This window comes from Capricornis sumatraensis, chromosome 3 (genome assembly GCF_032405125.1).
Source record: "Capricornis sumatraensis isolate serow.1 chromosome 3, serow.2, whole genome shotgun sequence".
In the NCBI taxonomy this organism is placed as follows: Eukaryota; Metazoa; Chordata; class Mammalia; order Artiodactyla; family Bovidae; genus Capricornis; species Capricornis sumatraensis.
The window spans coordinates 20,302,318-20,327,872 of NC_091071.1; the positions used below are offsets into that span (position 1 = coordinate 20,302,318).

The 25,555-nt window shown below is 44.7% G+C and overlaps 1 protein-coding gene across 2 annotated transcripts in view; it reads right to left on the bottom strand.

Annotated features, from left to right (window-relative positions):
- Positions 1-25,555, bottom strand: part of PRKCB (protein kinase C beta) — a 374,584-nt gene that overhangs the window by 94,770 nt on the left and 254,259 nt on the right. For both annotated transcript variants that reach the window (XM_068969543.1, XM_068969542.1), the window contains exons 6-9: positions 22,910-23,066; positions 21,334-21,468; positions 9,159-9,255; positions 1,018-1,164 (exon numbers count right to left, since the gene is read on the bottom strand). In XM_068969543.1, the coding sequence (XP_068825644.1) occupies positions 1,018-1,164; positions 9,159-9,255; positions 21,334-21,468; positions 22,910-23,066 (536 nt within the window). The remainder of the gene's footprint in view (positions 1-1,017; positions 1,165-9,158; positions 9,256-21,333; positions 21,469-22,909; positions 23,067-25,555) is intronic.

The following is a 25,555-nucleotide window of genomic DNA, read 5'->3' on the forward strand; positions in this document are numbered from 1 at the left end:
CACAGGGATTAAAGGACTCAAAACAACACTAAACAAGTCAGGAATACTTATAACGCAATCTCAGCTTCAGTAAAACAGCATCTCCTGGTGTCTATAAAAGCATCCAGAATCACTCTACAAGTCCCAGAGACATCCTTCAACCATGCGGCTGTTTGAAAAGAACCACTTCCATTCTCAGCCGCAAGAGTGATCTTTTCCGAAACCGAATCTGATCATGTCACTTCTCTGTTTAAGATTCTCAATGGCTCCCCACTGCACTGTGAGTCAAATCCAAACTCCTCGTCACTGCTCTTAAGGCTCTGCAAGGTCAGGCCCCTCCCACCTCTGCAACCTCACATCCCACAACTTCCCCCAGCTCAAGGCATTTTGCCCCCAGCACCTCCAGACAGTGCCTAGAATGTGCCCAGCCCTTCCCTACCTCAGGGTCTTTGCACTTGCCATTCTCTCTGCTGCAAACCATCTTTCCTGGGTCTCTGAATGTATGGCTGGTTAATTCTCAACCTTCAGGTCTCAATTTCTACATCACTTTCTCAGTCTGAGTAGGTCATTTCTTTTTAAAAAACTTACTTTTTAATCAGAGTATGATTGCTTTACAGTGATGTGCTAGTTTCTGCTGTACAATAACGTGAATCAGCTGTAAGTATATATAAAACCCATCCCTCTTGAGCTTCCCTCCCCCCGCTCCATCCGACCCCTCTAGGTCATCACAGAGCACAGCGCTGAGCTCCCTGCGACATACAGCACAGGGTACCACTAGCTATCTACTTTATACATGGTAGTGTATTTATGTCAAAGATACCCTCTCAATTCGTCCCATGAGTGGGTCCCTTCTTTATCTGCCTGTGACACAGCGCTCCATTTATTTCCTTCACAGTACTGCTTACCAATTGGAGTGCAGCTCTATTTACTTTTCACTCTCTCCCTCCCTGGAACATAAGCCCCATATGAACAGCGAATGTGCCTGCCTTGTTAACTGGTTCCTTCTGCAGCAGGTGCCTCCACCCAGCCACACTGTACCTTGCCAAAGCTGCCTTTTCCCAGCACCATCAGGAAGTTAAAATCGGTCAGTTTCATCCGGTCCCTGTTGCCGTTGTTGTCAAATTTGGAGATGGTGTTGGTCGTCTTTTCTTCGGGAGTCTTGGGCCCAGGACCGATCTTGGCTCTCTGGAGGGAGAAGCACACAGAAGACATCGTCAGAGTTGGAGGATGCCTGTGTTACGTGTTCAAACTCAAGCGCGGTGGCAAGCTGTGGATCCTGCAACTTATGCCCCTGACTCGGTGAAAAGCACAGCCCAGTATCCACAGTGCAAACTCAAAATGTGGACGCCAGACTTGGCACCTCCATTTTTCTTTTATCCCTCGGGTCTCACCCACGACCAGAAGCTGTCATTGCTTCCTCCCAGCTGTCTCGAGAATTCCTTCCCCCTTCCATCTCCACCTGTCATCATCGCTCACCAGGACAACCCACCCTGGTTCCCTCCACACTGGGCTTTACATGCAGCAACTGTGACTTTCACGGCTTCCCTGGTGGCTCAGATGGTAAATAATCTGCCTGCAGTGGAGGACACTCGGGTTTGATTCCTGGATTGGGAAGGTCCCCTGGAGAAGGGAATGCCAACCCACTCCAGTATTCTGGCCTGCAGAATTCCAAAGACAGAGGAGCCTGGCGGGCTACAGTCCATGGGGTCACAAGGAGCTGGACAAGACTGAGCGGCTAACACACACACACTGTGACTTCCGCTTCTTCACACTCAACCAAGTCAACCAAGCTTAAAATGCTTCAGTAGTGACCCATCATTTTTAAGATCCTCGGTGCTTTCACGGGCCCAGACGACCCAGTCTGATCAGGCTCTACCCGCTTTTCCAATCTCTTCACTTCTTGGGTCCTCCTTCCCTACAAACCCAGCTTCATTGTCCTTGCACATACTTGAGTCCCAGGGCCCTCCTACCTCAGGGCCTTTACACTTACTGTTGCTCCCGTGTGGATGATTATTCTCTCCCCTTCACCAACCTAGTTATCCCCTGCTCGGCATTCTCACTTCCTTGGGGAAGTCTTTCTGGATTCTCTGTCTGGATAAGATGTCCCTATCTGCTCCCTTCATCCACCTCACTTTCCATTTATGCTGCAGGTAACTGTTCGCTTGTTTTCCCAACAGACCAGAAACCTTCCAGGGCAGGGAGTATGTCTTATATTCCACAATATCCCAGACAACCAGCAAAGTTTGCAGCTACATATTTTGTAGGATGAATGGATGGGTGAGGCCCATGTTGGTCCTCAATGCAATCAGGGAGAGGCTTGCTGTTATGAGTAGCAGAATGATGCCTCCGAATGACAGCAAATTTCATGAAATTGGGGGAGAATAGGAGACCAGCATATTTATAATTGGAGTCTAAAGATGCAGAGGGGATGTCCTGTAGGACTGAGCCCTTAACCTGTGAGGTTTGTGCTGACTCTGAGCAGCTAGTGTCCAAACTGAATTAAACTGCAGAACACCTAGTTGGTGTCCATAGAGAACTGGAGAATCTCTTGGGATGGAAAACCCACATGCTTGGCGTAGGACGTACTATGAGCATGTTAAGTTTTCCTCCATGGGGTATGCAGTTTTTCGCACCTAGCTTCTCTCACTCATCATAATGGTCCTGAAATTCACTCACGTCATTTGCTGTTTGCACGAATCAGTGGTTTGCTTTTGTACTGCTGAGTAGCACTCACTGTTTAAGTTCATCCATTCTTGTTTATAGGCATTTGTGTTGTCTCCGCATGTTGGCTACTAGCAAGGTATTCCAGAGGATTCTTGGTCCAGTTATTTTTTAATAAAGATTTGTCGAGATTTAAGTGTCTCTAGGACAACCCAGTGTAAATAAATACCCAGTGAGCAGTTGTATCCTGTGGGTTTCAGGTTAAGAAATGACATAAGAACTGGAGATGGATTTGAGGGTTAAGGCATGGAGGGGGTAGTTAAAAGCAGATCACCAGGGAAACCGCAAGCAAGAGAAGAGCTTAGGGACCTCCCTGGTGGTCCAGTGGTTAAGACTTCACCTTTCAAAGCAGGGAGTGTGGGTTCGCTCCCTGGTTGGGGAGTTAAGATCCCACATGCCTTGGGGGCAAAAAACCAAAACATAAAACAGAAATAATTTGTAACAAATTCAATAAAGACTTTAAAAATGGTTCATATTAAAAAAATTAAACATTTTAAAAAAGAAAGAAAAGAGTCGAGAACAGAAACCACATTGCTTTTGGAGGCCATGTCTTCCCCTCATCCCAAATCCTCACCCTCCAGCTCCCAGAGATCTTTGTCCCAGGCTGTCCTGATCCAAACACATCCCCTCCCTCCCTCCTGCTCCACTATTTTCCTCCCGCCCCACCATCCCCTTGCTTTATTATGATGTCTCTGAACCCCGATTCGGGGCCCACCTGATTCACACACTCCGATCTCCAGCCCATGAAGATCCATGTCCTGACCGTGCCTGGTCCCCAGTCCCTGTTCCAGCCCTGAGATCTGCTTCCCTCCACCTGCAGGGCCCAGCACACCCCCCGAAGGGGAAGGAGTGAGGCAGGCTCACTCTCCCATTTCTCCTTTTGATTGCTTAGAGGAAATTTTTTTTTTCTTCCTGTTCTTCAAGGAGCAGCAAGCAAGAAACAGCTTCATTCCTCAGTCCTGCAAGCAACCTTCTCTCTTCTGAATTCCACACTCCATCTCACTTTGCTTGTGTGACTTTCCTCTTAGGTAAAGTGGGCTTATGCTGTAGATGGATATCTGTGTCCTCCCCAAAGCTGACACATGCTGACATCCTAACCCTTAAAGGTGATGGTGTTAGGCGGTGGGGCGTATGGGAGGGGATTAGGTCATGAGGGTGGAGCCCTCATGGATGGGATTAGTGCCCTGATTAAAGAGACCCTAGAGAGTTCCTTTGCCCCTTCCACATGTGAGGACATAGTGAGAAGACGGCTATGAACCAGGGAGCAGACCCTCACCAGACAACAATTCTGCCGGCACCTTGATCCTAGACTCTCCAGCCTCCAGAACCATGAGAAATGAATGTTGCTGAAGCCACAGTCTATGGCTTTTTGTGATCCGAGCCTGAACTAAGAATGTTATCTTAGCCTCTAGATGCTAGATCAGAAGTCTCATAGCCTGTTGGCCTGGTCTGCACTAGTATTTAAATTGTTTGACTTGTGATAAAAATTAGGAGCTGCTGCTGCTGCTAAGTCCCTTCAGTCATGTCCGATTTTTTTGTGCGACCCCATAGGACGGCAGCCCACCAGGCTCCCCCGTCCCTGGGATTCTCCAGGCAAGAACACTGGAGTGGGTTGCCATTTCCTTCTCCAATGCATGAAAGTGAAGTCGCTCAGTCATGTCCAACTCTTAGTGACTCCATGAACTGCAGCCCACCAGGCTCCTCCATCCATGGGATTTTCCAGGCAAGAGTACTGGAGTGGGGTGCAGGTGCCCTATTAAAAACCCAAATCCCTGCTTCTTCTAAAAAAGTAGATCTGGTAACACTGGGCCCATCCATAAGGCACCATGCCTGTAGACGGGACATTCGGGCTCCAGTTTATCTCTTTTACCACTCTCGCCACCAGCCCTGCTGTCTCACACCAAGCTCTCCCCACTCCTTATTATCTGCCCAGATCCGAGACACTTTTGGGCTTGTGATCTTTGGAGGACAAGAATCCTGTCCTGTGTCCCTCTGAACTCCCAGCCACCTTGTACCTAGCAAGGTCCTCCATCAAAGAACAAACACATTTTAAAACTGAGGCCCAAATTTAAATGATCTTCTGCCTTGCTGGGCTGGATATGCCTTCAGAAACAGGATACACTAATGGCTGCCTTTTCATGTCTGCAATTTAGAGCCCGAGGACTCAGTGCTCAAAGAGAGAGCAGACAGAGGCGCTTCTGAGAAAGAGCCCTGCCTCTTGCCAGGCTGCACCAGGGGAGGTTGAAGGCACCAGGGCTCCGTTTCAGACGAAGAATACCTGTCTTGGCTTAAACTAAACTCCTCTACCACCCCTACCCTCTGCAAGGAGCTCTTAGGGCACTTTTGTACCCAACAGTGGTGGCAGAGACCCCAGTAGGCTATGAGTCCACGTTGATGCTCTGAACCCCCAAGCAGCCCTTCCAAAGACCAGGAGGGGAAGGTCTGGAGCATTATTTATTCTGTATGTATTCTGGGAAGATGATAATGATGGGCTGACATCTGAATAATATCACATGCCAGGCTGGTTTATTTATTCAGTTTTTTTTATTTGGCTGCACCAGGTCTTAGTTGCAACATGCGGGATCTAGTTCCCTGACCAGGAGTGGAACCCCAACCCCCTGCACTGGGAACGCAGAGTCTTAGCCACTGGAGCACCAGGGATGTCCCCAGACTGTTTAAAGTGCATCGCTTCATTCACTGCCATAGACCCTCCAGAGAGCAGAAGTATCATGATACCCCCACTTTGCAGATGGGGAATCAAAAGCTCAGAGATAAAGTAACTTGCCTTCAGCACCCAGCAAGGAAGGGACAGAGCTGGAACTCAAATGCAGGCAGACTGGCTCTCGAACCACCTGAACAGCACAGGCTATGCTGCATAGATGTAGCCCCAGTCATCCAGCCAAGACCCATCGGCGGCAACCCCCTCCTCTCTATACCTGGGCTGCTGGCCGCTGACACCTGTGACTCTGTCTACAGGCTCACTTCCTGACTGCAGGAGCAAGTATAGTCCACTGGCAGGTCAAGTTGAAACCACTGGCAAGTTAATTCCCCAGAAGCAGCCAGTGATGGAAGGGGGACTGGTGGATAATAATTCAGCTGCCTGCTCCTTGACTGGAAACCCTGCGGCCCATGCTAAACCCCAGCTAAAGCAGGATTAAACCCCAGGTGCCCACAGTGGTATCTTGCTGATAGTACATCCTTTCCCAACTAGCTTCCCCTCCCTGCCTCACTTCCTCACTATGCTAGATGCTTCCTGGGGTCACTGCCAAGCTCCTCTGTCCATGGAATTCTCCAGGCAAGGATACTGGAGTGGGTTGCCACACCCTCCTCCAGGGGATCTTCCCAATCCAGGGTGTGAACCTGAGTCTCTTGTTTCCAGCTTGGCAGGTAGGTTCTTTACCACTAGCACCATCTGAGAAGCCCCTAAAGAAACCATGTACACTTGAATCCTGACAGTCTGTTTCTGGAGAAACTCAGAGTGAGACAGTGACCAGCTGAGGGATGTTAGAAAGTTGCTTAACCTCTCTGGGCCTCAGTTTCCTCATCTGTAAAAGATAAAGGGGGATGATAGGAGTACCAACTAATCAAGGTGGCTGTAAGGATTGAATTATATGAGTTAATACTTCTAAAACACTTAATAAAAGGCACATAGTGAGCATTTTATTAAATCAAAAATTGCTCTGTAAATAGATGGCCAATGGGAATGTTCTGTATGACTCAGGAACTCAAACTGGGACTCTGGAATAATCTAGAAGGGTGGGAATGAGCAGGAGGTGGGAAGGAATGGGAGGGAGATTGGAAAGGGAGGGGATATAGGTATACCTGTGGTTAATTCATGTTGATGTGTGACAGAAATCAAACCATTATTTTAAACCAATAATCAATCAATTACAAATAAAGATTAATAAAAATAAAAAAAAATCAACCAACAAAAAAGTCTACAACTGGCAGAAGACCCATTTGGAACCAAACAAAATGGTGGAGCTTTCCCCAGCCTATCAGCAAGACCGACGTCCTGAAACAGACCAGGAGTAGTAACTTCACCAAGCTCATCCTACCATGAAATTCTATTACGCCAATTTCTGCAGCTCGATTTTACCGTCACTCAGAATTTCTCCAGATAAGAGGCTTGAAAGTAATTTCTGAGTCATTCTGGGTGCTAATTGGTTATTGCACAGGGATTACATTTCTCACGTTCAAGGTCAACTGAAATTCCTCTATGTGCCTGGGAACAATTTTGAGTCTCTTGGAAACATTTTTTTAATCAACAAACTATGGTGTGGAGCGATTACCACTCAGGCATAAACAAGCATTTGCAGGCTCTTGCGGGAAATAAAGGGACACGTTTTGTTGCACGCAGATAAAACAGTCCTTTCCTTCAAGCCAATAACTGGCCCAGACAAATGCTCTGTTCATGTAAGAAATGTTTTCCTGGGTGTTCTGAAATGTCACCCCAGCTGCCCTAAGACAGAAGAAATCATTTTGCAAAACTGAGACTTCATTTTATATAAGAAAACACTGGTCTTATTTTCTTTTTTTCATCCACAAGAGGACATTTTTAACTCTGCAGCAAACGGACACCACTCCATCAGAAAGTTGAGGGAAGGAACTAGAAAGAGCTCTGTGGAAGGCCTGCCCTCCAGTCCTACCTTTAAAAAAAAAAAAACAGTGTCCAGTTCTTTTTTATATATTTATTTATTTTTGGCTATGCTGGGTCTTCGCTGCTGCAACGGGCTTTTCTTTAGTTGCAGCGAGCAGGGGCTACTCTAGCTGCGGTCCTCGGGCGTCTCATTGCAGAGGCTTCGCTTGTTGCGGAACACAGGCTCTAGGGGGCGCAGGCTTCAGTAGTTTTAGCTCAATAGTTGTGGTGCCCAGGCTTAGCTGCCCCGCAGCATGTGGGATCTTGTCAGACCAGGGATCAAATCCGTGTCCCCTGGATTGGCAGGCAGACTCTTAACCACTGGACCAGCAGGGAAGTTCCCAGAGTCCAGTTCTTAACTTTCCTAGGAGGGAAAGTCCTTCCATCCACTCATGTGGGCTTGAGCGGCCCTGCGAGGATGAACCTATGATCGAGTTCCCTGGAGAATGACTGATGAGCCCATGGCCAACATGTTTACTCCACTTGCTTCCATGATGGGAAGTCTCACTGGGTCAGAACCATCACCAGGTTTCATGGAAGGTGCAGGCTCAAGACAAGGGTCAGGATCCAAGTACTATTTCTATCTAGGTGAGGGGCCTCTAACAGGGTTCTTGGAATAAATGCCCAAACCCTTGCCAAAGCCAGCACAGTCCCTCCACTCTGTCCCCCACCACCTCCCAGCCACACTTTGAACCATGCTCTCTCTGCTCCAGCCACACTGGCCGTCTTTGAGCATCCCATAGTTGCAACAGATCGCCCACCACAGGGCCTTTACTCTGTTCTCCTCTTGGAATGAAAGGCTTTTTTCCCTTTACTTGGTTAACCTCCTGTGGTGTTTCCTCAGAGGCTCCTTCCCTGCCCTCTCAGACAATGTTCTATTTCCCTCTTACATCTTCTCAAAGCACCATGGACCTCTCTGTCACTGAACTTTACCTGGTCACATTCTGCTTCTATTTGCTTGCGTGGTTACTTGATGAATAATAATGACAGTAACCTATTTCATTTTAGATATTTCATACAATTTTTCAGAGTTAGTAGGCCATCATTGCTTATCTAGAATTGATGATTTCCCATCAGACTTCGTATATTAAGTTCCTGTGAACAAAATAATGAGTTTTCCCTTATGAAACTACTTTAAAATCACTCAATACACACAGAATGAAAGAACTCAGACCTATTTCCCCAAAGCATTTTCTTTGTAAAACTGGGATATGTCCTACACACCTTTGTGTCCCATATACGTCCCAAACTCCTGGAAAATGGAGTTTATGTGGCCCCACAGGGGAGAAGGGGTTTGCCTGGGGTAGAAACGGACCAGCACTACTGCCCAAGGTCAGAACCAAGGGCTCTTAATCTTGGGAGGATCCACATATAGGTATTTCATGGAGTTAGCAGCACAGTTAATTCCATTTGTTAGTACAGCACCATCCCACCGACAACAGATCCAAATTCAGATTCCAGACCTCAGCAAGCCTACTTGACTCAGCTTCCAGAATATAATCACTACCTTATCCTCTGTTTTCATTCATCGTTACTGACATTCCTGTCCAAGCCACCATCCAAATGACCCAGGTAGCAAATGAACACTTTTAAGGAAGGGTCTAAATCTGATTGAAGACAGGGAGGCAGAATGATGTCACAACACAGGGAACACTTAATTGAGATCTTGAAGGATAAGTAGTTTTCTGGGAGGTGGAACAACATATCAAAGGCCCAGGATCGTGAAAGGCCTTGGTAGAAATCACACCACGAACAAGAAAAACAGTACAGAGGGCAGACTCAGCTGGTTCCCACCAATGCTGAAAGAAAGACATCTCACCTCGAATTTCTGTCGCAGCTCCTCGTTGCCCTCACTGCCTTCCGGTGGCACAGGCACATTGAAGTACTCGCCTTCCTCCTGGCTCAGTAACTTAAACCTAAAGGGAGCAAAGGAAAGACAAACTCCATGATACTACTCAATATTCTGATGATTAGGATAAGGGAGAGGGGTCTACAGAAAACTGCTTTAAAAACATGTGTTGATGGGTTTTTGTTTGGGGATGTATCTGTGTGTGTGTGTGTAGCTAGGTATACTATGCGTATGTATGTATGTACATATATATATATATATAGCAGCAGAGATACTTTTGTTTGGAGCAGAGAAAGGTTTATTGCAGGGCCACACAAGGAGAACAGGTGGCTCATACGCAAAAAACTCAAATTCCCCGTTGGTTTTCCAGGAAGAGGATTGCTTTTCTTTTTAACTTTTTATTTTATATTGGAGTATAGCCGATTAACAATGTTGTACTAGTTTCAGGTGGATGGAAAAGGGATATATATATATACACATACACGTGTCCATTCTCCCCTAAACTCCCCTCCCATCCAGGCTGCCACATAACATTAAACAAAGTTCCCTGTGGTATACAGTAGGACTCTGGTGATTATCCATTTTAAATAGAACAGTATTTTCATGGCAATCCCACACTCCATATCTCTTCCCTCATTTATATTTTTATAATCATCAGAAAGACATCAGAAAAAATATGTTTATAGAATGCAAAGTTCTTTGTCAGCCTGTACACACACACAGACACACAGGATATTCTTGGTTATAACACTCAGTGTTTCTATCCATTTTGGAGGGCCCATTAATGGATGTTAGAGTTGGACCATAAAGAAAGCTGAGTGTTGAAGAACTAATGCTTTTGCATTGTGGTGCTGGAGAAGACTCCTGAGAGTGCCTTGGACAGCAAGGAGATTAAACCAATCAATTCTAAAGGAAATCAACACTGAATATTCATTGGAAGGACTGATGCTGAAGAGCCAACTCATTAGGAAAGACCCCGATGCTGGGAAAGTTTGAGGGCAAGAAGAGAAGTTGAGATGGCTAGATAGCATTACCGATTCAATGGACATGAGTTTGAGCCAATTCCAGGAGATAGTGAAGCACAGAAGCCTGGTGTGCTACAATTCATGAGGTCGCAAAGAATCGGACACGACTTATTGACTTAACAACAACAAAGTGCTTTCTGATTCTGAAAGAAGGCTGAGGCTCTCCCACTGCATCACGCTGTCCCAGCATTCCTCCCCCTTTCACTGGAACACGCTGCCACCTTGCCACTAAGTGCTCGGCAGCACTCGGAAAACTACGGACTTCACTCAATGATGCTGTTTCTCTACACAGACACCTTCCCAAAGTGTCTGGTAGTCAAGCTCCTGAGAAAGTACACAAGTCCTGCAGTCAAACCATGCCTGGGTCCAAATTTCACCTCTTCCTTTGCCTCTTTGGGTAACTGAATGAGCTAGGAAGATCCCTCGCACCTTGATTCTTCTCATCTATAAACAGAAATAAAAGCCTTTTCTATAAGATTATGGTGAAGTTGACATGTGATGATGTGTGTAAGATGATAAGCCTGGTGGCTGGCATTTTGTTGTTGCTCAGTCATGTCCGTCTCCTTGTGACCCCATGGACTGCAGCACGCAAGGCTTCTCTGTCCTTCATCATCTCCTGGAGCTTGCTCAAACTCATGTCCACTGAGTCGGTAATGCCATCCAACCATCTCGTTCTCTGTCATCCCCTTTTCTTTCTGCCTTCAATCTTTACCGGCATGAGTCGGCTCTTCACATCAGGTAGTCAAAGTACTGGAGTTTCAGCTTCAGCATCAGTCCTTTCAATAAATATTCAGGACTGATTTCCTTTAGGATGGACTGGTTGGATCTCCCTGCAGTCCAAGGGACTCTCAAGAGTCTTCTCCAACACCACAGTTCAAAAGCATCAGTTCTTCGGTGCTCAGCCTTCTTTATGGTCCAACTTTCACATCCATATGTGACTGCTGGAAAAACTATAGCTTAGACTATACAGACCTTTGTTGGCAAAGTAATGTCTCTGCTTTTCAACATACTGTCTAAGTTGGTCATAGCTTTTCTTCCAAGGAGCAAGTGTCTTTTAATTTCATGGCTGCAGTCACCATCTGCAGCGATTTTGGAGCCCAAGAAAATAAAATCTGGCATTTAGCAAGTGTTTAATAAAAGGCATCATCATCATTGTTACTGATATTCATACTATTATAATAAACAAGATGGTTTCAATTTGTTTCTAGACCACAAAGATATTTTCATCTAGTCAGACTGAGATGAGTGCGAGGAAGGAAAAGGGACGTTCCAAAGACAATTAAGTCATTGGGCGAAAAAAGAACCCCAAATTCCTCACTCCTAAAGACTTCCTAAGCAAAATTTACAGTTTTCATCACAATGTTTTTCTCCATTCACAAATCTTCCTCGGCAGCTTCTAAAAATAGACAGATAGGTGACTCAAAGCCAAGATGCCAGTTTGAGCCTGGACGCCTCCACATTTAATAGTCAATGCTCATCTTCCAAACTTCCACTGAAATTACCCAAAGAAATATAAAAATAAGAGAACATCTGTATCTTTGCTGGAAATCAAGAAGGGTGCTATCCACAAGGCAGGGACTTCCAGGAAGTTCCACAAATTAAAGTACTAGTAAGAGAGCATGGAGCAGTCTTTTGCAAAATTCATCCACCTTTGTGGATTTTGCTAAATCTGGATGTTACTATCAACTTAATGCTTTCATTTAATCACCTCTTTTTTAAATAATAAATTCACTTTAAAAGGACACTCTATATGTCTTCCCTGTAAAGAAAACCAATATCACTTGTTAAGCAGAAAGTACATATCCGTGAAAAATTAAACACATGCAAATCAAAGTTACTCATATGTGTGGCTTATTCACTTTGTTGTACAGCCGAACACGATATAACATTGTAAAGCAATGATACTCTAATAAAAAGTGAAAAAAAACCCCAAGTAGATGGTATTGCTTACCAAAGGCTCTGAGACTAACGCCGGCCCCCCTACGTTGTTAAAATGGGAGCTCAGCAAACAGCAAGGGTTAAAGAGCATTTAGGATACACCAGGGCCCTCTGAGACTTTCTCTGCAGCAAACTCAAGTACTGAAGCAACACCAACAGAAGACTAGCATTGCCCAGTTATAGTTCTATATGGCCAACACCTCAACCATGCACTACCTAATCCATTTGGGGTAGAAAGTATTTTGGAAGATATACATTAAGGGGGGTTGACCAGCTGTGATCAGTCAATGGGAACCTCACAGGACTCCACTAGCAACCCTGGATCAGACCACCAGAGATAGGATGAGGGTAACCAATTTTGATCCATATTCAGGAGGTACAGGACACACCAGCGCCACTGGGGCACTGGTCAGAGCAGGCGCCCCCCCCACAACATTCGCTGTGGCCAGTACACTGTCCCTATGGCCTCTGGATATGGACAGTGAACGCATTAGAAAGGAGGAACAGGGATCCCTTCCAGCTTTGAGATGCACAAACCCAGCAGGCAGAAGGCGCCCCACCATCAGGGAGCAGGGCTGCCTGCTGTGCAGCTGCCTCAGGTCATAGCCCTCCCCCCAGTATCTACAGGACCGGGACCCCAGACCTGACAAAGAAGAATTTCAAAAAATACAAAAGACTTCTTTGTCCCTTCATCTGGATATGACAGATTAGAACAGGACACTCAGGTTTCTTGGGCTTCCCTGGTAGCTCAGACGGTAACGAATTTGCCTGAAATGCAAGAGAACTAGGTTCAATCCCTGGGTCGGGAAGATCCCCTGGAGAAGGGCACGGCAACCCACTCCAGAGAGCTTGCCTGGTGAATGCCATGGACAGAGGAGCCTGGACAGTAACCGTCCATGGGGTCGCAAAGAGTCAGACATGACCGAGCGACTAACATACACACACGCTCACATTTCTATGCTCACCATTCTGTGCGGAGGGCACATGAAGAACCTCGCTCAAATAAAGAGAAACAATGAGGAATCAGCTTCCATGAAACAGAACCAGCATCAAAAGAAACAAAATTCCAAAAAATATCTAACTCAGTGAATTCCAAGAGTTGAATGCATCTATGAAGCAGCAACAAGAAAACTACTTTCAGAAAATATATATATATAATTATTAAGTTTTAAAATCCACTGGAGACAGTGAACACTAGGATGGATAATCCAGTAAACAATTAGCGCATTAGAGGACAAACTTGAGAACTTTCCCTGGCAGTTGGCCTGATATTTATTATGCTAATTAGATTTGAATGGAATGTTTTCTATACCACTAAGAAAAAATGCATATTCCCAAAATTAACATATACAACATGAAAGGAGGATATATTGCAACATATATTTCAGCAAAGACAGTATTATCCCGTTTATATAAAAACTTCTAAATTAGTAAGAAAATGATAGGGAAAACAGTACACAGTCACTTATGAAAACAAAAAAAAGGTAATATACAAATGAAAGCATTCAACTAATTAGTAACAAATGTATGTAAATAACAAACATTTATATTATAAAAGTATATATAAAATGTATATCACATTATGCATGTATGTTATCTAAATATATATATATTTAGTAACAAAATATGTATAGCTTCTGCATCATCTTTCAAATTTATAATACCAGATGTTGACAAGCGTGGGTGAAATGAAAAGTCTCACACAGCACTGGTGAGAATGTAAATTGATTGAAAAAATGATAGAACAATATGGTAAATACTTTAATAATGCATATATCCTCAAAGCTACTGATTCCAGGCTTAAGAATTTATTCGAAAATAATTAAGGCAAGGGCTTCCCAGGTGGTTCAGTGATAAAGAATCTGCCTGCTAATGCAGGAGACACAGGTTTGATATCTGCATGGGAAAGATCCCCTTGAGAAGGAAATGGCAACCCATTCCAGTATTCTTGCCAAGAAAATCCCATGGACAGTCCATGGGGTCACAAGAGTTGGACACGACTTAGTGATTGAGATATTTAAAGCAAAGGTTTCACTATAAGTATGTTTACTGTAGAATTATTTATATATGTAAACGTTGCACATCTTATAATAAGGATATTATTATGTAAGTTGAGGCACAGCCATAAGAATGGACTAGGTGAGGCTACTAAAAAGATGTTGCCCAAGATTACAAATAGTAAATATAATCTTTCTATTGAAATGTACACAGAACAATTAGCAACACTGACCATACACTAAACTAAATTGAAAAAAAAGAATGGCAAGGAAAACATGAAAAATGCACAGACCACATTCTCGGGTTATAAAGCACGAAAACTGTCACTGAATATTAGTAATAAAAAGGTAAACAAAAAGTTAAGACTAGAGGCTATAAAACACGCCTAAGGAAAAGCATGTTAGAAAGAAAATTAAAAATACAACTGCAAACTTCGAGTAAGCCACAAAAGCTCAACTGCGACGTATCAAAACAGAAATTTTTGTTCCCACCAATGCTTGCTTGTTATTTTTAAAGAGCAGTGTTAAGAGAGAAAAAAATAAATTAGCCAAACATTCAACTGAAATTCAAAGACAACCACAAAACAAACCTACGGGAAAGGAGAAAACAGAAACACAGAACTGATATACAAATCCCAGACTCTTTGAAGAAATTTAAAAAAAAAAAAAACAACCAACAGTGAAACAGATAAACTTCTGAAAAAACAAGGGGAAAGAAAGAACACGGTATAAGGACACAAAATTAGAAACAAAGGAGAGGGTTTGGCAACAGACACAGAACTGACAGCAGAGCAGCAGATGGGGGCCCGGGGCTGGTGCGTCACATCTGGACGCTCTCCTTGCTGTTTCTGCCAGGCAGCCTTAAATGAGAACCACAGAAGAGCAGGGAGCATGTGTCCCCTTCCAGAGGGGCACACTGAGTCTCGCAGAGGGGATGGGACACACCCTAGATCGCACAGGGTTAAAAGAATTCCTGGGTCGGGACTTCCCCGGTGGTCTGGTGGCTTAGAATCCACCTTGCAGTGCAGGGGACGTGGGTTCAATCCCTGGTCGGGGAACTAAGATCCCACGTGCCGTGGAGCAACTAAGCCCGTGCACCCCAACTAGAGAGTCCGTGCGCCACAATGAAAGATCCCACATGATGCAACTAAGACCCAATGCAGCCAAATGAATAAATGTTTTAAAAAATATATCTGTTAAAAAAAAATTCCTGGGTCAAGAACCCAAATTTCTAGCATTTGGTATATTTCAAGGTAAGACAGCATCATAGATGTCTTGGTCCTAAATCTGAAGACGATTTTTATCTACAGCGTCTGAAGAGGGCTTTTATTTTTGCAGAAGTTCCCTTCCTACTATTATTTCATCAACTTCACAACTATCCCAAGAGATAGATGGAGACGGGTTGCTATAATTACTCCTGATGAATGGAATCAGACCTGCTCAGAAGGCTGTGGTACAGGCAGCGAAGTCTGAGGTCACAAGGCATCTGACTGGTCAGAAGAGCCTAGCTTCCAGTCTGCCTTCTAGGCCTCCACCACACCAGGGGGTAGAATGGAATGTGTAGGTGCTTAGGTACTGGCATCACAGAGACCTGGACCTGATCTCCAGCTGTCACTTACGTGCTGTGTGCGCCTCACCCACTGATCAACTACTCTGACCCAGGGAACAATGTTCCACCCAGCAGTGCTGGGAGAATTAAAGGCTGATGGAAGTGTAAATGCAGCCATATTTGGACTTACTCCTGGTGGTCCGTCCCTTATCATCAAGCCATTCTGTCCTCTCTGCACTCTGCCATTTGCTTCAGGGGAGGAGACATGGCGGGCGCTGGCCCAGGAAGAAGGATGTGGCCCTTGTGGGAGACAGCCCTGCCCTTTGTGGCCTGGAGAACCACACGAAGGAGACAGGGGAGGAGGGGGTGAAAGTAGAGGGCTTGGGCCCCCTGCCTCCAGAGCCCTGGGCAGAGACCTGCACGGAGGGCCACAGCATAGTAGCAGCTACAGAAGGAAAGACAGAGGGCTCTGAGATGGAGCTCCTGGATCTCCACGCAGGAGACTCAGAAAATGAGAGGTCATGGAAGCACTGATCAGGGTGGGGCCTGGCAGTGGCCCACGGGGTGGGACAGAGAGAACAGGCACTGCATAGGGACCTCACAATCAGAGGCAACAGCCAAGGACCTGGGACTCCAGCACAAAGCCAGAAGGATGCCCCCACAGCTGGGGGTGGGGGAAAAAACTGTCCTGCCTCTATGGGTGCTGGTTCAGGGACCAGGCAGGGTTGGTCACCCTGCAGCAATGAAGCCCAGAGGCCACCATGTGCAGTGAAGGTTCCCTTCTCCTAGGCTGCCAGGAGGTCACAAAACCGCATAAGAAAGTCTAGGTCCATTATGGAAAATAAAGCAGCTATATTTTTTCCGCACATCTGACTAATGCTGTATCAATGTATGACTTCAGGACACCTGGGAAGAGATCAGCCCAGAGCCTGGCACTAGAAAGAGTCAATAAGAGGCAGCTATTGTTATCATAATTATTATTATTATGTTCTCTCCTGTCTCATTTATACCCCCATGGATCATGCATTCTTTCTGTTTAACCTTTTTACACTTGATTTAAAGAGGAAGGAACAAGCAATCTAAGTAGCAATGCTGAAAGCCTGCAAAGTCAAATCATCCAGATGTCAAGAAAAATTATCCAGAACTTGGGGAGAAGGCAAACGGATGATGGTGTGACCTTTTAATGTCATGCTTGAGCATGTTCTAATTAGTTATCTCCTTCCTCTTGGTCCTATTATTTATTACTCACAATCCAGTAAGATACAGATGGTCTCCCAAGTCTGCAAAGACAGATGTCAACTTTTAGAAATCCGAGGTGAGATTTTGTTCTTCGGTCTGGTAGATACAATAACCTCCAAAATTGTGATTTTACTGCCCTGTTTAACAGCAGCCAGTTTTACATCTAACTTAGCCAAGTTATTTCAGCTTCCCTTTGTCTGAAAGTGTAAGTGAAAGTGTTAGTTACTCAGTTGTGTCCAACTCTTTGTGATCCATGAACTACAGTCCATCAGGCTCCTCTGCCTGTGGAATTCTCCAGGCAAGAATACTGGGTAGCCATTCCCTTCTCCAGGGGATTTTCCTGGTCCAGAGATCAAACTCATCCTTTACCATCTGAGCCACCAGGGAAGCCCGACAAAAATTCCTCAAACCTATGGAATCAGGCATTCATCTTCCCAGCTTCCTCACTCATGAGCTAAGGAAAACTTTAACAAATGCTCATTATCTTTTTTAATGAGAATTATGTCTTTAACTTTTGTGATTGGGCTTTAGCACACTTCTTTTTAAATTTTTTAAAAAAATTTTATTGGAGTATAACTAATTTATAATGTTGTATTCGTTTCTACTGTACAGCAAAGTGAATTAATTATACATATACCTATATCCACTCTTTTTTAGATTCTTTTTCCATATAGGTCACTACAGAACACTGGGTAGACTTCCTTGTACTATACAGTAGGTACTTATTATTAATAGTTATCTATTTTATATATAGAATGCACGTGCCTGCTCTTTCATGTCTGACTTTGTGACCCCATGGACTGTAGCCAACCAGGCTCCTCTGTCCATGGGATTTTCCAGACAAGAATACTGGATTTTCCGTCTAAGAATACTGGAGTGGGTTGCCATTTTCTTCTCCAGGGTATCTTCCTGACCCAGATATCGAATCCATGTCTCCCGCACTGGAGGCAGATTCTTTACCACTGAGTCACCTGGGAAGCCCCATTTCATATCAGTCCCAATCTCCCAATTTATCCCTTCTATCCTCCTCCCACCCTCAGTAACCATAAGTTTGTTTTCTGCTTCTGTAACTCTGTTTCTGTTTTGTAGATAAGTTCCCCTAAAAGGGTACAAGTGAACTTATCAGCACACTTTTTTTATGGTCTCAGCTTCTGCATTCTTTCCCGTCTCTCACCATGTTGTCACTGATTAGTTATTTGTGTGATTTCTTCTTCAAGGTTTCTCATTCTTTTCTAGAAGCTAAGTTTCACAAGGGCATGTCTGTCTTATACTTGATGTATTTCTAATGACTAGGACGGAATGAGCACAAATAAATAAAATGAATAAATGCCTATGATAAATGTGGAGGAGAGATAAGGAAGTCGTCAGGCAGACAATGGAAAGGACGTGAGGTCCCTTGTGAGGTCCTGATGATCCATTCTCTTTCTTGCTAAACCAGTTTGATTCTGATTGTCTTTCACTTATAACTGAAAAGGTCCAGAGCAAGGACCATTCAGAAATGAGACAATTTCTCTTAAAGAGACAGGAGCACCCACCGCACCCCTGCCAAATTACTACTTCTCCCATAGTTCTAGTGCCAAGGTGGACCATCTCTTCTGACTCCTCTGCTCAGATAACTGGGAGAGAAACAGTCACCAAAGAGGACCTACCCAGCCTCTCCACTGGGAATATTGGGCAAAGATTTTGTTGTTGTTAGAAGCAAACATGCCAAAACAAGGGAGATGCTGCAGCTGACTGTGAAAGTAACCAGGGCTTCCCAGGTGGCGCTAGTGGTAAAGAACCCACCTGGCAATGCAGGAGATATGCCAGATGCGGGTTCGATTCCTGGGTCAGGAAGATCCCCCGGAGGAGGGCACGACAACCCACTCCAGTATTCTTGCCTGGAGAATCGCCATGGACAGAGGAGCCTGGAGGGTCCACAAGGTCACAAAAGGTCGGAAAGAACTGAAGCAGCTTAGCATGAATGACAGTAGCCCCCCAGCACTGTGGTGGCCAGGCTTGGTAAGCAGTCCCAGTGAAGAGGCATCTTCTTAAGGAGTCAAAATCTAACAGTGAATCAAACATACCTTTTAAGTAAAGTGTGAGAGCCATTTTAGCGCTAACGGGGCCTCTTAAGTCATACAGTTGTGTAAAGTGGGACAGATATAAAACAATAGGCACTAATGAGGACTGCAGCAAATGGGATTCCCTGGTTGCTCCATCAGTAAAGAATCTGCCTGCAATGTCGGAGACCTGGGTTCAATCCCTGGGCCAAGAAGATCCTGTGGAATAGGAAATGGCGACCCACTCCAGTGTTCCTGCCTGAAACATCTCATAGACAGAGGAGCCTGGTGGGCTACAGTCCATGGGGTCATAAGAGTTAGCCACATGACTTAGCCGACTAGACCACCACCACCACCACATCTTGTCAAATGTCAGTATTAACTACTCAACTATTCTCACTTGCTACCCTATAGGCTCAAACTTTTATTGGGAATTTTCTGAGTTTGAAAATAGTGACAACTAATTCTTTCTTTCTTTCTTTTTTTTTTTTTGCATGGAAAAGTCTAGGAAAGTGAAGTCACTCAGTAGTGTCCAACTCTTTGTGACCCCATGGACTGAAGCCTACCAGGCTCCTCCGTCCATGGAATTTTTGCATGAGGACTAAATAAAATGTTATCTATGTGCCAATCCCAAAGAAAGGCAATGCCAAAGAATGCTCAAACTACCACACAATTGCACTCATTTCAAATCCCATGGACGGAGAAGCCTGGTAGGCTGCAGTCCATGGGGTCGCTAGGAGTCAGACACGACTGAGCGACTTCACTTTCACTTTTCACTTTCATGCACTGGAGCAGGAAATGGCAACCCACTCCAGTGTTCTTGCCTGGAGAATCCCAGGGATTGGGGAGCCTGGTGGGCTGCCATCTATAGGGTTGCACAGAGTCGGACACGACTGAAGCAACTTAGCAGCAGCAGCAGCAGCACACACTAGTAAAGTAATGCTCAAAATTCTCCAAGTCAGGCTTCAGCAATACGTGAACTGTGAACTTCCAGATGTTCAAGCTGGTTTTAGAAAAGGTAGAGGAACCAGAGATCAAATTGCCAACATCCACTGGATCATGGAAAAAGCAAGAGAGTTCCAGAAAAACATCTATTTCTGCTTTATTGACAATGTCAAAGCCTTCAATTGTGTATCACAATAAACTGTGGAAAATTCTGAAAGAGATGGGAATACCAGACCACCTGACCTGCCTCTTGAGAAACCTATATGCAGGTCAGGAAACAACAGTTAGAATTGTACATGGAAAAACAGACTGGTTCCAAATAGGAAAAGGAGCATGTCAAGGCTGTATATTATCACCCTGCTTATTTGACTTATATGCAGAGTACATCATGAGAAAAGCTGGGCTGGAAGAAGCACAAGCTGGAATCAAGATTGCCGGGAGAAATATCAATAACCTCAGATATGGAGATGATACCACCCTTATGGCAGAAAGTGAAGAGGAACTAAAAAGCCTCTTTTTAGTGGTTTGAAAGTGGATGAAAGTGAAAGGGGAGAGTGAAAAAGTTGGCTTAAAGCTCAACATTCAGAAAACAAAGATTATGGCATCTGGTCCCATCACTTCATGCGAAATAGATGGGGAAACAGTGTCAGACTTTATTTTGGGGGGCTCCAAAATCACTGCAGATGGTGACTGCAGCCATGAAATTAAAAGACGCTTACTCCTTGGAAGGAAAGTTATGACCAACCTAGATGGCATATTCAAGAGCAGAGACATTACTTTGCCAACAAAGATCAGTCTAGCCAAGGCTATGGTTTTTCCAGTGGTCATGTATGGATGTGAGAGTTGGACTGTGAAGAAAGCTGAGCGCTGAAGAATTGATACTTTTGAACTGTGGTATTGGAGAAGACTCTTGAGAGTCCCTTGGACTGCAAGGAGATCCAACCAGTCCATCCTAAAGGAGATCAGTCCTGGGTGTTCACTGGAAGGAATGATGCTAAAGCTGAAACTCCAATACTCTGGCCACCTCATGTGAAGAGTTGACTCATTGGAAAAGACTCTGATGCTGGGAGGGATTGGGGGTAGGAGGAGAAGGGAATGACAGAGGATGAGATGGCTGGATGGCATCACTGACTCGATGGACATGAGTTTGAGTGAACTCCGGGAGTTGGTGATGGACAGGGAGGCCTGGCGTGCTGTGATTCATTGGGTTGCAAAGAGTCGGACATGACTGAGCAACTGAACTGAATTGAACTGATGTGGCAGAACCAATCTACCAGCTTTCACTTGTAATTCTGCTTTAGTCTTTAGGAGAAAAAGGAGAAACATTTAGGAGAAAAAGGGAGCCATTCTTGATCTCAGGTTTCAATGGATCAAGCTGTACTGTTGCTCTCAAAGTGAAAGTTTCCTTACCAGCCATCAACACCAGCTTTCTGCAGTTCAGAAATCCCAAATGACAAAGATCCCATGAAGTCATTTCTGCTGGTCAGATCCCAATCCCAAATCTCTACAGACAGTCTCCTGTCTTTGTCTGATTCTTTCAGCTGGCTGCAAGGAGGAAAAAAAAAAAAGTCAGTGGAGGTTACAGTGATTTCTCAAGCAGATGAAATGTACAAGAGGACAAAGCCAGAAGGTAGCAATGTTTAAAGATTACAAGCTGTTGCAAGAAACAAATTCAGTTTTCATCCCGGGCAAGCTCCCTAGGGAGGCAGAGCTTTTCTGTTTTACAGCCTGTGGTTAAACAGGAAGAGGACCCAGGCCAGCTCTGACCAGGCAGTTCTAACCACTTGCACTGCCGTATGTCCAGGATCCACGATGTTCAGGAAATCCTACTGACACAGTCACTCTAAGAACTATGAATGCCAGTCCTGTAATTATGTGAGTGTTTGCACACATGTAGGTTGATGATGAGGTTGAGGAAATGTATGAAGGAAAGAGCCTTGCTGGGGCCAGTCTGGGGGAAATTGTTCTAGGGCATGTCCTTGATGGAGGCTGAGATGAGCCCCCAGTTTTTCTCTGAGAGGGGAAGGAGGAACCGGGGCACCACAAGAAGTCATGCTTTTGGCCCGTGATCCCTGAAGTTGGAGGGCTTCCCTTGTGGCTCAGACAGTAAAGAATCTGCCTGCAGTGTAGGAGACTGGAGTTCTATCCCTGGGTCAGGAAGATCCCCCAGAGAAGCGAATGGCTACGCACTCCAATATTCTTACCTAGGAAGTTCCACGGATAGAGGAACCTGGCAAGATACAGTCCATGGGGTGACAAAGAGTTGGACACAACTGAACTGAGCAACTAACACATTCACTTTTCCCTGGAGTTGGACTGTCACTGAATCCCATCCTACCCTGTTCTTGCTGTGGGATACTAGCCTGTTCTTTAACCTCTTTAAGCCCCGTTGGTAGAATGGGGATGAAATGACTAGTGAAGCCAGATCCCTTAATACAGTGCTTGTTATACACAGCACAGGCTCAGTAACTATCAGCTGATGTATCTCATAATTGTTAGCTCAGATGCAGCAAAAAGTGAGGCCATGTTCTTGGACCACTAGCCAGGGAAGACCCTGCATGACAGCTAGCAAAGAGCTCCCAGCAGGTGGCTGGCGGCTGGCCCAGCATCATCCACACACACAGCCCTAAGCAGGTCATCCCCACACCCTATGGGTTGCATTCTATGTTTGCTGAGACCCAGAGCAACTCCCACAATTTGGCTTCACCTAGCAACACATCACAGTATTTTCCACTCCCCCACATCAGAGACATTCTCAATACTGTATATGAAAAAAGTTCCAATTTTTACTTGGCTTGCAATGCAAAACTGCAGATGGAGAGGAAGGAAAGAAGGAAGAAAGGAAGAGAGGAAGGGAGAAAGGGAAGGAGAGAAGGAGGCAGGGATGGAGAGAAGGAAACACAGGCTGGTAAAGGACCTTCCCAATCTCTAGCGGCCCACAACCCAACCTTGCCACCCAGGCTGGGATGCAATACTTTTAACTTACAATCTAAATGTCTCGTTCCACTCGGGGTTGAGGGAGCACTTGATGGTCTTGGTCTTCTGCTTGCTCTCACTCTTGGGATCAGGAATCAGTTTCAGTTTCACGTAAGGATCTGACAAGCCATTAGGATCCATAGGTACAAGGTTTTTAGCATCTCTTACTAAAATCAGAAAGAAAACAAACAAACCAGTTTTAGCATTAATAACTATAAAGAAACCTGAGTGCCGAAGAATTGATGCTTTTGAACTGTGGTGTTGGAGAAGACTCTTGAGAGTCCCTTGGACTGCAAGGAGATCCAACCAGTCCATCCTAAAGGAGATCGGTCCTAGGTGTTCACTAGAAAGACTGAGGTTGAAGCTGAAACTTCGATACTTTGGCCACCTGATGCGAAGAGCTGACTCATTTGAAAAGACCCTGATGCTGGGAAAGATTGAGGGGAGGAGGAGAAGGGGCAATAGAGGATGAGAGGTTGGATGGCATCACTGACTCAATGGACATGGGTTTGGGTAGACTCCAGCAGTTGGTGATGGACAGGAAAGCCTGGTGTGCTGCGGTTCATGGGGTTGCAGAGTCGGACACGACTGAGCAACTGAATTGAACCCCCAAATGTTAAAGTGCCAACCAGTGATGGTTGTAGAACCTGTGCAAAGGTTTCCTGGCATCACATTTATTTAATGGGAATCTTCATTTATTAGCACCAACAGCTAAGAAGCATACGAAGTGAGATAAACTGAAAAGATGTAGACTCTATGTTGGTTTAAAATTGATTTCTGACTTTCAAACTGCCCTTCCCCTAGATTAACCATAAATTTTCTAAGTTTATTTTCCAAAAGGCCTCCAAGAAAAATTAGCTTCTTCCAATTAGCTTAATCCTGTCTAGGATCATACATATTGCACTTCATTTATGGTTGAATAGAAGACTCTTGAGAGTCCCTTGGACTGCAAGAAGATCCAACCAACCCATCCTAAAGGAGATCAGTCCTGGATGATCATTGGAAGGACTGATGTTGAAGCTGAAACTCCAGTACTTTGGCCACCTGATGCGAAGAGCTGACTCATTTGAAAAGATCCTGATGCTGGGAAAGATTGAGGGCAGGAGGAGAAGGGGACGACAGAGGATGAGAGGTTGGATGGCATCACTGACACAATGAACATGAGTTTGGGTGGACTCCGGGAGTTGGTGATGGACAGGGAGGCCTGGAGTGCTGCGGTTCATGGGGTGGCAGAGAGTTGGACACAACTGAGCAACTGAACTGAACTGAATATCTGCTTGCATGAATATATCAAATTTTGCTTATCCATTCATCAGTTGACCAACTTTTGACTATTGTAAAAGGTGCTGCTATGAACATGTGTATACTCTGACATAAAAATTTACATATTCTATGATTCCATTTATATGAAACATCCAGAACGGGTAAATCCAAAGAGACAGCAGACTAGCAGCTGCCAGAAGCTGGTGGTAGGTGGAATGGGAGTTACTACCTAATGGTTATGGGGTTTCCTTTAGAGGTGACAAAGTTCCTTGGAACTAGATAGACACGATGGTTGCCCAAAACTGTTAAAGCAGTAAATGCCACTAAAGTATACACTTAAAAATGGTTAATGGTGCATTTTATCTGAATTCAAAAAGAAAAACAGACAACTGATGCGAACATGGAGCACAGCATAGGGAACTCTACTTAATGCACCAGGTGACCTAAATAAGAGGGAAATCCAAGAGGGAGGGGACATATGTATATGTATAGCTGATTCAGTGTGCTGTGCAGTAGAAGCTAACACAATATCATAAAGCAACTACACTCCAATAAAAGGCAATTAATAAAAAAGAAAAAGCTATTAATAAAAGAGAAAGAATTGCCCTCTAAACCAAAATGACCTATTATCCAAGCAGCACCCATTACCTAGCACCTAGACAGCCCAGGGAGAGAGGGCTGGAAAAATAGCATTACAGCTAGGCTCCACCTGTGCCCAAGAACACCCTGGGTGAAGGAGGTTTGGCAGGGAAAGGAAGAAGAAGGCCAACAGTGTGGGATGCAACTGAGAACAGGAAGGATGAGGCAGCATAAGATATCAGTCTGGAGAAATGGAAGAAGTTAATTAGGAGTCAGTTCAAAAACCAGTAACATAGATGGCCAAGGGAAGGAGAGAAGAAAATGAAAACTGTCTAGATCTTGAGGATACAATGCCCAAAGTAATATATTGATATTAGCAGACTGAATCAAACTATCCGCTAAAAGGTTAACAAACAGTGACTCTTACCCAGAATGCAAAGATGGCTCAACCTCAGAAATCTATTATTAAAATATTCATCACAATTATAGGTCAAAGGAGAAAACTATAGGATCATTGCAATTAGCTAGAAATAAGAGGAAATCTTCACAGGACAAAGGACATCGGAAATAATAGCACCAAAGTTAATGGTAAATGCAATCTCACTAAAGTCAGGAATATGACAAAGATACCCATTACCACCGCTATCATTCAGTATTTGTTCTAAGTGCTTCATAAGTGCAACAAGTTATCAGCAAAGTAAAGAATAAAGCATCCCAGTCACTCCCTGCAACCTCTGCTTCCATCTCATCACAGTCACCTCCTTCCTGGTGTTTATCATCCAGAAGTTACGCTACTTTCTTAAACTCAGTTTCA